At 37.9% G+C, this 13,774-nt stretch overlaps 1 protein-coding gene across 17 annotated transcripts in view; it reads left to right on the top strand.

The window, feature by feature from the left end:
- The window catches only part of LOC114659130 (calcium-activated chloride channel regulator 1-like), a 257,992-nt gene that overhangs the window by 23,487 nt on the left and 220,731 nt on the right, over window positions 1-13,774 (top strand). For 6 of the 17 annotated variants that reach the window (XR_007936127.1, XR_007936126.1, XR_007936128.1 and 3 more), the window contains exons 6-11: window positions 2,158-2,382; window positions 3,803-4,027; window positions 4,555-4,732; window positions 5,087-5,172; window positions 8,499-8,723; window positions 11,348-11,615. The exons of 5 other annotated variants lie outside the window; for them this stretch is intronic. Coding sequence is in view for 9 of the 12 variants with exons in the window: in XM_051933055.1 (XP_051789015.1) it covers window positions 2,158-2,382; window positions 3,803-4,027; window positions 4,555-4,732; window positions 5,087-5,172; window positions 8,499-8,723; window positions 11,348-11,615 (1,207 nt within the window). In the remaining 3 variants the exon portion in view is untranslated. The remainder of the gene's footprint in view (window positions 1-2,157; window positions 2,383-3,802; window positions 4,028-4,554; window positions 4,733-5,086; window positions 5,173-8,498; window positions 8,724-11,347; window positions 11,616-13,774) is intronic. 6 more of the 17 variants (XM_051933056.1, XM_051933057.1, XM_051933058.1 and 3 more) reach the window with 6 other exon arrangements.

Here is a 13,774-nt window from a genome sequence, read left to right on the forward strand (position 1 = left end):
TATGCTTATCTGATTTTGATTGGCTAATTTAAATAAGAAAAGTCCAAAACTGGAAGCTGCAAAAATCGAAATACTCAGTTCAGAGTTGTTAAAAAACATACGAGTTCTGGTGCAGTGAGAGTGGATGCTGACATGGAGGTTGAGAGTTTCAAGGAATGGGAGCGAGGCAGTGGGGATGAAGAGGCATCAGCTGAGGTTAAGGAGAATGAAAACTCCAATATGAGTGGGCTGCACAGAGTACGGCCAGCAGGACAATTTTCCATTGCAAAAGATCCAAGTGAAATTTTGAATTATGTGTATAAGTATGAGTGTAAACCATACTGATTTCACCAAATTCAGCATTAACAGGGAAGTGCTCCAGTGCCTAAACTGCTGTTATTGACAAGCCCTGTCCAAAAAAGACAATCACAATGAGCTCATGATTTACAAATGAAGCCCTGGTAGTAGAAGTAGTAGTAGTAGTATATAGCACTGTTTATTTAAGAGATCCAACATCCAGGACTCAGATCCCTCATACTGTATAAGCACTTCCTGTGTGGAATTTGCATGATCTCCCTCTGCCTTTGTGGGTTTTCTCTCTGAGACTTTACATCATGTATTTTATGTTAATTGGCAGTTGTAAATTGGCTGCATGGGAGTGGGTGTGTGTGAGTGGATCTGGTTATGGATTAATATTCCATCCAAGGATGGCGCCTGGCTTTTGTGTGATGCCATGAGGATAGGCTTTAGTCCTCAGAGTACCTTTCTTAAATTAAGCTGGCTTGAAAATGTTAGGGTTATTAATATTTTTGAGACGATTAAGGATGGATTATTTGAATGTCAATGCTTTATTTTTTTCTTTGATTCCTGTCTTTTTTATTTCATCAGGAATCATTTAAGCCTATTTTTGGTTTCAAGAGCAGGTTGTCAAGAATGATTTTAAGTTTTAATTTGGTATAGAGTTATGTACTTAAATATGTTTTGTGGGATTAAACTTTGAATTCAATTTAATGTCATTAAACCTTACAGTACAATGGTGAGTAAAAAATACCAAACAGGCCAAATCAATGTAGTAGTAAATGGTACAACGATAAGGAGGCATAGTCAGCCACTAAAGAAATGCCAATAAACCATAACAAAAATATTAAATATGCAACAATGTGAAAATACAATTTTAAGATGTAACTCAATTAAAAGTCATACTTTTGAATAAGAGTGTTTCATTATATATTAATTAAATATTTGCTACTCAGGGCAGTATGGTGGTGCAGTGTGAAAGCCTGCTGCCTCATGGATTCTCAGTTGTCCTTGTGCTGTTTTTGGGTTTTCCTGTATTGTTGAATTTTTTATTCCCACATGCCCAAAAAACAAGCATGTTAGGTTAATTGGCAGCACTTAATTAGTCCTGTGTGATTGAGAGTGAGTGGACCTTGTAAGGGTGGTATGGTTTTGCAATCTTTGCATGGCTAGCTCATAACATTAAGGATGCGGTTCACATCCCAGGTGATCTTTGAGTGGAGTTTACATGCTCTCCCTGTATGCACGTGAGTTTTATTATGAGTGATCTAGTTTCCTTCTACAGTCCAAAAATATGCAGATTAGGTGGATTGGTGACGCTAAATCGGTCACAGTGTGTGTTTTGTATGTGTGTGTGTTCACTCTAAACGGGACTGGCGCCCTGTCCAGCTGCTGGTCCTGCCTTTTGCCCAATGCTTGCTGTGACTCTGCCCTGGATAAGTGGATTTAGTAGATGGATGGGCTAAGTAATAGACTGGCATCTTACCCTGTAAGCAGTCTGAGCTCTGTAGAGACTGTTAATTCAGTTCGATTTATTTAGAGTTTTCTGACTGCTGTCATTGCAGAAGGCATTAATTGTTGAGCACAAAGGTAATTTTATAAAGCTTCAATAGCAGTCATTCAACAGTAGCAAGATACCCTTTATTAAATATACTGATTAAGTCCATAATAAAGCAAAAACATCAAGCTGGTTTATCAAAACAGAAACATTTGAAATTTCTGTAATTTATTTCAACATTAACTTTCAACATTGTATTATGTGACCATTGGTTCTGCTTAAATAGTCACATTTCAGCCATCTGAAAAATGTTCCTTGTGATTTTTTATTCAGCCCTACTACATCATAATGAATGCATCTGTCTGTTTGTCTTATCTTCTCAGGTAAATCAGTTTTGTAATAAGAGCAATCATAATCAAGATGCGCCAAATGATCAAAACAAGTTTTGTAAATTAAAAAGTGCATGGGAAATAATTCTGGAGTCTGAGGATTTTCGCAATGCCAATGAAGCAACTGATTCAGGTTCAGTGGAACCGCAGTTTACTGTAATGCAGGAAAGCCAGACTATTCTGTGTCTAGTCCTGGATGTATCAGGAAGCATGAGCGGGGTAGGTGATGCATTCTTTATATCTTGGTGTACTCTTTTATGGACTAATTGGTACTATTTGTAGTTTCAGTTCTTGAAGGCACATAATGAAGAGTACCTAATGCATTAAATAACATTTACTACAAAAACAGCACTTGATCATCAACTATGCTAGAAATATTTGAACTTCTGAAGACCACTGTTTTCTTTAGAGTCGGTTTACCTGCATTAATGTGATTTCATAAAGTCAGTTTGTGACTAGATAGATAGATAGACTGCAATTTTATGAGTACCTCTGGATATCACCAAATCCATAACAAGCAATAATTAGTAAATACATCTAAAATGTAAAGACTTTACTTTAACAGACAGGTGAGATGATATCATTCAATTCCATAAGTGCACTCTCTAAAATAATAACCCCCCCCCCGAACCTAAATACATTAAGCTACCATGTACTCAAAGACACTAGAAACAAAGTAAATTCAACATTCAAGATGGAGTCACATCTGACATCAGTGTCACTTTCAAAGATTCACCACATTACAATGGTACTTTATCTCCTCAGTTGTACCTTACATTTCTTGACTTCCTTACCTATCCCATTTCTAGTTGGACCTCCGATCCTTCAGCTTATCTGTTACTGCTATGCATCTAAGCAGACACAAGTTATGGCTGGTCCCACCACAGTTTATATCCATTAATCTACTACCATTTTTGAGGATTTACAACAATCTAGCATTCACTGGTGAGCTGTACTGAATTCTGTTTTTTCCACTGGCCAGCTTGTGGTCTTTTTTAAAATTGTGTTCCTATTAATCCTTTTGACTCTTCTGTGCCTTGTCTGCCTTCTGAAATTCCCTAACTCAGCATCAGTCTATCTAAAGCCCTAAAGGTGGATTTTTTTGTTAACTGAGTAGGAAAAAACGTCATGTTACAATTCATTACAGAATGAAGTGTCATTGTTGTAAATACAGTAATGCTATACTGTCACAGTAACTATGTTTGCAATACTACTGATTTTATTGCATGTATAATATCAAATGAGTGGCACGGTGGTGCAGTGGGTAGCGCTGCTGCTTCGCAGTTAGGAGACCAGGGTTCGCTTCCCGGGTCCTCCCTCTTTGGAGTTTGCATGTTCTCCCCGTGTCTGCGTGGGTTTCCACCCCCAATCCAAAGACATGCAGGTTAGGTGGATTGGTGATTCTAAATTGTCCCTATTGTGTGCTTGGTGTATATGTGTGTGTGTGTGTGTGCATGTCCTACAGTGGGCTGCCACCCTGCCCGAGGTTTGTTTCCTGCCTTGCACCCTGTGTTGGCTGGGATTGGCTCCAGCAGACCCCCGTGACCCTATAGTTAGGATATAGTGGGTTGGATAATGGATGGATGGATAATATCAGATATTTTATATTATATTCTTACCTAAATCAGATTTTTTTTAGAGTCAGAGACTTGAGAGATTACAGCAGTCATCAACACTGTTCATTGAGAAGATTGCAAAAGAAGAGTCCTTCATTGGCATTGTGACTTTCAACAACATTGCTTATGTCAAGAAAGGTTTAACATATGTTTCTGGGGATGATGTTAGAAAAATACTAGTGAATGCACTACCTACCAAAGCAGAAGGGGGAACAAACATCTGCAGTGGCATCCGGGACGCATTTGAGGTGAGATTTTTAAAGAAGTTTTTTTTTCTTTTCTTTAAATTTAGTTCAAGACTGTAAAATATAAGGCTGCTTGTTGAATCCATGCTTCCAACTTACTGTTACTTAACTGTAAAACACATAATCAGGGCATTTGTTTTGTAGCTGTGTATTTATAAAGCAACTTTGAATTGTGTTTACTATTGAAGGGGGCTACATAACATAAAGCTTGCATGTTTGCTGTTATGTGGAGATGTCTCATACACTGGACAAGTACTCAAATTTGAAATTAGCTTCAGTCCAAATGAAAAATAATTAATAGCACTTATTAAATACTTCACTACTGGGCAGGAAAGAGGAATTAATGTTTAGTTTTACCTCACCAGTAAGAAACAGCTACTTACTCCCAGCATACTGAAGTGGTTTCCTCATCAGTGAGAGCAGCTTTCACTTAGACTAAAGTTGTGAATTTTCATTTTTTAAGTACACTATATTCCTAGTATTGAGGTTCCCAAGCGTAAAGTCTGACTCCTGCATTTAATCCTTTTTAGGTACTAAGTGAAGATGATGGAAGCACTGAAGGAGATGAAATTCTTCTGTTAACAGATGGTGAAGATTCAGGAATAAGCAGTTGCTTTGAGGCAGTAAAGACAAGTGGAACTATAGTGCACACTATTGCATTGGGTCCAAGTGCAGCAAAAGAACTTGAAATGCTTTCAGAAATGACAAGTATGTTTTTATATTTTATACTTGAAGTACATTTTATGTTACAGATTTTTTTTTATTATATTAATGAAAATGGGGTTGGTATTTACTTGTTTTTCGCTAGTTGGATTTGCAATATGTAAAAATTCAACTGTATTTATTGAACAGAGATCCCTAGTGAGTTAGCAAACACCTCCTCCCTCATAAAAGCAGTTATTTGTAAAATTAAGTGTAGTTTCTCTCCATCAGATCACAGGTTTAGCTCCGTTCATTTCTCAGATGAATCAGTGTTACTGAAGTGCTACTGTGATGTGTTTTGGCCATGAAAACTAAACTTTTCCTTCTTCAGCCAGATAATGTGAATGTGTACTATTTTAGATGGAAAGAAGTATTATGCCTCTGATAATTTTAATTCAAATGGATTACTGGAAGCTTTCATGGAATTATCAGAAGAACAGATACAGGTATGAGTAGCAATCACTTAATCTTTTTAAATAATATTTTTCCTATTTCCTCTGTATTTTAATTTTATATTCTAGTTTGCAAATTTTTTTACCATTAACACTAGAATCCCGAGAAAAGCCAAGCAAAATGACACCTTTTATTGGCTAACTAGAAAGATTACAATATGCAAGCTTTCGAGGCAACTCAGGCCCCTTCTTCAGGCAAGATGTACCTGAAGCCTACTAAAAAACTTGTAATCCTGGCCCACCTTAAATTCCTTCGCATCTCTGCATCAGTGTCTGTTGTTTTGTAAATGTGTCGATCAGCACAAGAAGCAAGCAACCTGCTATCCCATTAACCTCCCCCCTAGCCCCCCACCGAAGCAGCTCAAGTCACAGAGAAGATTCTCAGAGCTAAAGTCTGTTTATCTGAGTGTGAGCTGCCTGGAGTTGTACAGGGTAAATAATATATTGTCATTTGGTACACATACATATCATGTCTACAACGCTCTGTGTAAATGTAGGATGAAATACAAAGAAGGTATTGTTGAACACATAACTAAAAAAGAAACGCTTTTTAGTGTTTACCCTAACCTGATTTCTTTATCTACAGTTATATTCTTGAATAAAAGCGGAATTGTTTTGTTATACTTGTACCTTTTGCAAAAGTGTTTGATATTTGGACTTCAGTCTTCACACATTACAAGGCTGTTTGCTGCTTGTGCAGATCGACACAAAACAAAAGACGCCGATGGATAGGTGGAAAGGAATTTAAGGTGGGCCTAGATTACAAGTTTTTTCATAGGCTTCAGGGATTCTAGTGTTAAATAATGTAGGGATGATGTTATGTCCAGCTTTGTTATTTTCAGATTAGATGCAGTTATACATGATATTTTTAATCAGTAAATCCTAGTTTGAGGACATTAGATAAGGAAGTAGCCAAAGTAAGCCCCCAAGGACCCTGTATTGGGCTAATTGAGTTGAGAAAATTGATGGAGTTTTAATTCAAGGTATTGCCTATTGTTCTATACAATGGGGAGTAATTTGCATGTTGCTCCAAAATGAAATATAATGTTATGCTTAATACTGCAACAACAACAACAACAACATTTATTTATATAGCACATTTTCATACAAAAAGTAGCTCAAAGTGCTTTACATAATGAAGAAAAGAAGAATAAAAGACAAATAAGAAATTAAAATAAGACAACATTAGTTAACATAGAAAGGAGTAAGGTCCGATGGCCAGGGTGGACAGAAAAAACAAAAAAAAAACTCCAGAAGGCTGGAGAAAAAAATAAAATCTGTAGGGGTTCCAGGCCACGAGACCGCCCAGTCCCCTTTGGGCATTCTACCTAACATAAATGAAATAGTCCTCTTTGTAGTTAGGGTTCTCACGGAGTCACTTGATGCTGATGGTTATACAGACTTCTGGCTTTTAATCCATCCATCATTGTTGGAACATCATGGTGCTTTGGGTAGATGGTGGTGGCACAAGCCACCACCAATAGGACACCGGAAAAGAAAACAGAAGAGAGAGTAGGGGTTAGTACAAATTTTGAATGAATAGTTATTATAATGATTTGGATATACAGAGTGTCAGGATTAAATTACAGTGAAGTTATGAGAAGGCCATGTTAAAGTAATGTGTTTTCAGTAGTTTTTTAAAGTGCTCCACTGTATTAGCCTGGCGAATTCCTACTGGCAGGCTATTCCAGATTTTAGGTGCATAACAGCAGAAGGCCGCCTCACCACTTCTTTTAAGTTTTGCTCTTGGAATTCTAAGGAGACACTCAGTTGAGGATCTGAGGTTGCGATTTGGAATATAAGGTGTCAGACATTCCGATATATAAGACGGGGCGAGATTATTTAAAGCTTTATAAACCATAAGCAGAATTTTAAAGTCAATTCTGAATGACACAGGTAACCAGTGTAGTGACATCAAAACTGGAGAAATGTGTTCGGATTTTCTTTTCCTGGTAAGGATTCTAGCAGCTGCATTCTGCACTAACTGCAAACGATTGATGTCTTTTTTGGGTAGTCCTGAGAGGAGTGCATTACAGTAATCTAGCTGACTAAAGACAAACGCATGAACTAATTTCTCTGCATCTTTCGATGATATAAGAGGTCTAACTTTTGCTATGTTCCTTAGGTGAAAAAATGCTGTCCTAGTGATTTTATTAATATGCGATTTAAAATTCAGATTACAATCAACGGTTACCCCTAAGCTTTTTACCTCCGATTTGACTTTTAATCCTAATGCATCCAGTTTATTTCTAATAGCCTCATTGTATCCATTATTGCCAATCACTAAGATTTCGGTTTTTTCTTTATTTAATTTGAGAAAGTTACTATTCATCCATTCTGAGATACAGGTTAGACATTGTGTTAGCGAATCAAGAGATTTGGGGTCATCAGGTGCTATTGATAAATACAGCTGTGTGTCATCAGCATAGCTGTGGTAGCTCACGTTATGTCCCGAGATAATCTGACCTAATGGAAGCATGTAGATTGAGAAGAGCAGCGGACCCAGGATAGAGCCTTGTGGAACACCATATAGAATATCATGTGTCTTTGAGTTATAATTACCACAACTAACAAAGAATTTTCTCCCTGCCAGGTAGGATTCAAACCAGTTTAAGACACTGCCAGAGAGGCCCACCCATTGACTAAGGCGATTCTTAAGAATATTATGATCAATAGTGTCAAATGCGGCACTCAAATCTAAGAGGATGAGAACAGATAAATGGCCTCTGTCTGCATTTACCCGCAAGTCATTTACTACTTTAACGAGTGCAGTTTCTGTGCTGTGATTTGTTCTAAAACCTGACTGAAATTTATCAAGAAATTGGTATGTTCATAAGGGAGACTGAAAAAGAAGGAATTGTTACAGTTACATCAATCAGTCAATTAGACATCCATCCATCCATTTTCCAACCCGCTGAATCCAAACACAGGGTCACGGGGGTCTGCTGGAGCCAATCCCAGCCAGCACAGGGCACAAGGCAGGAAACAATCCTGGGCAGGGTGCCAACCCACCGCAGCAATCAGACATCCGTTGTATAAATTTAACAGAACTCTCCCCACATTTGTTTTCATTTCCTGAAATCCTTTAGCCACAGCACTAATTCTCTGGAGGATATGTGAGGGGGATGAAGAGACAACACATCAATAAGTGGACATTTCACTAATCTGAAAGATCAGTTTCTATTAACTAATTGTTGGAGATATATACATCTTTATATTTAATTTGAAGGGATTATTTATATTTGCCTTGTCCTGATAAGTTAAATGGTAATGGGGAATCTAATATTTCAATGTAACAATGAAACTTACTTTTTTATCAGTTGGAAAGCACTGGAGGTACACAGGAGCCAGGGGACAGTTTACTTGGAGATACTTATATAGACAGTGAAGTTGGATTCAACACAACTTTCTTGGTGACTTGGCAGACTGATGTCAAACCAGACATTATCATTAGTGATCCGGATGGAAAAGAATATTTAACCAAAGATTTCAAATTAGAAGATAAAGCAACAGTTGGCACACTGATCATCCCTGGAAAAGCAAAGGTACTTAAAAAACTGTGTTCAATATTTGGATCAACTGCATGATTTTTATGCAATATGGAGTAACAATTAGAGATAGAGGTCCAAGACACTGAGTTCAAATGCCAGTTTAAACAGTTGACTGAAGTTTTGTTTTTCATGTGGACACATCTTAAGGTCTTTAAAGTGCAGGTTTGGTTCACCAGTGACTGTAAAGTACTCTTGATTGAGCCGGTAGATATATGTGCACCAGTGTGCCCTGTGAAGGACTGGCTCCCCATTCATGGTTGATTTCTGCTTTGCTCCTGATGTTGCCAGAATGCTTGAGTAAGCTGTGACCCAATACCTGGATAAAGCGACCTCAGACAATATAGGGGTGAAAGCAAGAGCTCCAGAAGTAGCTAAGGGGCAATGTAATTAACACAGAAACTAAGAGGAAGCACTTTTTCACACAAAGGCTGAGGGAGCGTGAAACAAATTATGCAGTCATGCAGTTAAAGCAAAATATGCCATGGCTTTCAAAAACCCTTTGAAGGAGATGTTGAGCCCAAACCATACCATAATACCCAAATTTAATGGGTTGAATGATCACATGTTCTAATCTTTGACAAAAAAGAAAATTTATTTGTAGATGAACATTTCTCAACATATACTAAAGGTAACTAAAATTCATTTGGTTTCTTCACAGGTATTTTTTTAAATTAGTGTAAATTTCTCAAACTGGTTAAAACTCTTATAATAAATTAATCCAGGAATAATTCTAGTTGAGAACAGTGAACATCCATTAATTTTCCATCCCGCTGAATCCGAACACAGGGTCACGGGGGTCTGCTGGAGCCAATCCCAGCCAATACAGGGCAGGAACCAATCCCGGGCAGGGTGCCAACTCAGCGCAGGACACACACACAAACACTAGGGCCAACTTAGAATCGCCAATCCACCTAACCTGCATGTCTTTGGACTATGGGAGGAAACCCATGCAGACATGGGGAGAACATGCAAACTCCATGCAGGGAGAACCTGGGAAGCGAACCCGGGTCTCCTAACCGCGAGGCAGCAGCGCTACCACTGCGCCACCATGCCGCCCAAGCAGTGAACAGCTTCTGCAAATTACAGATTGCTATATGCATGAAAGTGACTCTGATTTTTCCCCCCAGTAATTCTTTTCCATTCTTCTACACTTTACTACTGTAGTCATTCGTTGAATCTCTTCAATATGCCCGCTCAGTGTCCAGTGGCAAACAATGTTTTTCTTATTATTAAGACATCCCTGTCTGCAAGTGACTGAGTTGAATCAACATGCAAATATCCAGTTTAATTTTATCCACAGGAAATTATTTTCTTCCTAATTTGAATATAAAAAAGAAATTCATGAACACTGACAAACATTTAAGCATTCAATATGTTTCTATGTGATATCCACTTCCAGTCACTTTTAGAAGGGCTCTGTCTTTGAACAGAAAAGTCACAAGTTTTAATGATGGTACATTAACTGAAGCTCAGGAATAACTGAGGAACCCACAAAGACAATGACAAGCCTGGCAAAAATGGTCACTAGATGGACAGTCTAATCATGTAACCCACTTTGCTCAGTTCCTGCTGTTCTGCTTAAGTTATTGAAGTTATTGAAAGCCAAGACTATCACAAAATTTTAAATATTGCATTTCTTACAGTTATACACTAATTAATACATTTAAAATTGTAACATTTTCAAAAAAATAGTTGAGCTATTTTTGGACATAACTGGAAAACAAAACTCATTTTAAAACACAGAGTGAAAGATAATGTACAACTGCACATTATCGGTGGCTGTCTGCCTGACCATCTCTTGAGTTGCCTTTCATAGTAAGGTGGAAGCTGACATCTCATTTTGTGTACAAGTCAGTTTAGAGCCAGCTTGTCTTTTAGGTAAGTAGCCATGCAAAGTAATGTGAAAATATCGTTAGCAATGACATTTCTTCCATTGCCTATGGCTCAGTGAGTCACATTACCAGAATAACATCCTATCTTTCCCTGGTGATTGAGTGTGCTCTTTTGCCAAATAGGTAATGACATTTAGTATACCTCTTCTATTTAATTCAGCATCTTTCTAAAATTTGAACTTAGCAGGCTTGTTTCATAGTTGCCCTGTGAAAGGGCATCAACATTTTATTGGTAATAATTGCTCTTCATCGGCTATGTTCTGCTCTTGCTTATAATGCATGATGTAGTTCTGCACAAATTTTGCTAGGTGTCTGATACAGCATAAAAACTGTCAGTAAAAAGCGCACAACCAGCATCAATTCTGAAGTGGGGAAAGGACAATGCACGAGAAAGCACATTGTGGACAGACTTTTATTTGAGTCTTTTCCTAGAAAGATATCTCTACTTTTACTTGAGTATGGCTGTTTGGTATCTTATACAACAATGAGAATTAGTCTTATGTCATGATTGTAGGAAGAAGGAATATTAAATATCTGTTACAAGTTCAGCAAGATATATGAAAGAGTACTTGCTTGTATTTGTAGACAAACTCATCACTTAAAATCCTTTATCACACAACTAAGTGGCAGTCACAATGACCTCTTTGTAGCACTAAGGATGTTAAAATAGTGTTTAAGCTCTGTATTTTATTGTCTAAAATGAAGGCTGTGTTTTTTTTTTCTCAGACTGGCAAATGGTCATACAGCGTCCAAAATACTGCCAATCAAGCTCAGCCCATGACAATTAGTATAACATCACAGCCATCTGGTTCAAAATCTGAACCAGTTATTGTGAAAACCCATCTACAACAACCAAGTGAACCACCTTACACAATTGCTATTTATGCAGAAGTCTTCAAAAACTTCATGCCTGTCCGTAATGCTAATGTTACTGCAATTGTTGAAACAGCCTCCACTAAAATTATACCAGTCACTCTGCAAGATAATGGAGCAGGTAAAGTTTCTTTTAATTACTGTTCTTTAGATGCTAGAACTTAATTTTGTAAAGCTCATAATATACAATATAAATTTGTTCTTTTGATCCCCTGGGACTTTTGTTTCACTAGGATTTCTGGCTGTCTTAAGCCCAACATGATTGTACAACTATGAGATTTCATAAATAAGAGCCACAGGTAGCCCAGTAATTGAAGTCAAGAGATGCTGTGCACCAAGGTGTTGCAGGACTCAAGCTGTACTGCATATAAAGATATATTACTGTAAATTAAGGACTTACTGTATGTTTATTTATGTTGGTAGAATGACCATTTTCACTTGGCATGCATGAGAGTCAGAGAAGTAAAGATGCCAAAGGTTTAATTCCAGTTTAATTAAGTAGTGCAATAACCAAAAACTAGACCTCAGAATTCCAATGAGACCCTGTGATGCCCCATGACTGCAGCCAAGTGAATAATAAATAAATATTGACTTTAAAAATCCCAATAAATATCAAACTTCACAATGTTTACCAAGGAAAATCCCTCCTGTGAAGCCTATAACAATTCGTAGACTGCAGAGCACAGTTGTGTCAAATCCTTCCTAAAGCCTTCATCAAATCCCCTCCAGCTCAGCTCCCACCTCTCTGTCATTACAATGCACCAGATCTTTCCTTCTCTCTTTGCCCCCTTAGTCAGTACCTGCAGGGAAACCATCCTGCCTGAGTCTTCCCATTCTGCAGCTCCTTTCTGACTCCCCAGCTTGCTCAAATCCACAGCAGACTCGACCTTCACTGCTCTCTCAGACTCAAGCGCAAACACCATCCCTGCTATACAAATATTTCCTCAGCAGTCCCGATTTTGTCTCATCTGACCATGAAAGGTACATCTCAAACCTGAAACCCCTACTACTTAGCACTCACCTATAACAGTCTATAGAGCTACCTCCAGCTATCCATCTTCCACTCCTCATTTGCTGTGTCGCTTAACATCAATTAATTAAATTAACTGGTGCACTTGAGTGCCAACACTAGTGAATCTACTGGGTAACAATTAAAAGATATCAATAAATTAACAAAGGCTTCCTACACGTTCCCTGTCATATGCCCTATCACAGACCTAAAAAGTACAAAGTAAGTCTGGTCTCTAAACACAAGAAGGTATCTTTGCAGCCTGCATACACCAAAAAAAAAAAAAAAAAACAAGCTTTATATTTCCTAATAAAATGGATCAGGAAACAATAGAAAAACCCTGGTTCCAAAATAATAAAACATTGATTCTTGCTAATTATTAATTTTTTTTTAAATAAAAGATTTAAAAGCATAACAAGTTCAAAAACAGATGCAACAGATGCAACCAAAATAGAACAATGCCAAATCTATACTAATAAAAGGCAGACTCACTCATCACTAATTCTCTAACTTCCCGTGTAGGTAGAAGGCTGAAATTTGGCAGGCTCATTCCTTACAGCTTACTTACAAAAGTTATGCAGGTTTCATTTCAAAATTCTACGCGTAATGGTCATAACTGGAACCTGTTTTTTGTCCATATACTCTAATGGAGGAGGCGGAGTCACGTATCGCATCATCACGTATTACGCCTCCTACGTAATCACGTGAACTGAAAACGAGGAAGAGATTTACAGCACGAGTCAAACGCGGGAACGAAGGTAAATGACGTTAATTGTTGAATGTCCTTTAATACTGTGTAATTGTTGAGTGTCTTTTAATACTGTGTAAGCATACATATTAACACATGTGCAATTAAACGTGTGCATTTATGGCGTGATTTCTCAGGCTTAAAGCTCGCCTTTTATTAAAAAGGTAAATGCAAACTCTTTTCATTCTGAAGGGCACAAACCACGTTAGATTTCAGCCGTTAAATGCGCAAAAATGTCGGTACACCAGATACATAAGCGCAACATATTATCAGTTGTATTGTATGCTTACAATACATATAGAAATGTGTTAATCGTTAACTAATATTATGGGATGGTGTTTTTCGACTCGCGCCTTGATTTAAACGATTGCATGTCTTGGTGGGTTTGCTGGCCTGACTTGCTGGCCAACCATAAGCGTTACCTGGTAGGTAACCACCCACTCACTTCACTCCCTTACGGGAATCGAACCTCGGACGTCAGCGATAGAGGCAAAGCCCCTAAAATTGCGCCATGGTGTGTGGT

This window comes from Erpetoichthys calabaricus, chromosome 10 (assembly GCF_900747795.2).
Source record: "Erpetoichthys calabaricus chromosome 10, fErpCal1.3, whole genome shotgun sequence".
Lineage (NCBI taxonomy): Eukaryota > Metazoa > Chordata > Cladistia > Polypteriformes > Polypteridae > Erpetoichthys > Erpetoichthys calabaricus.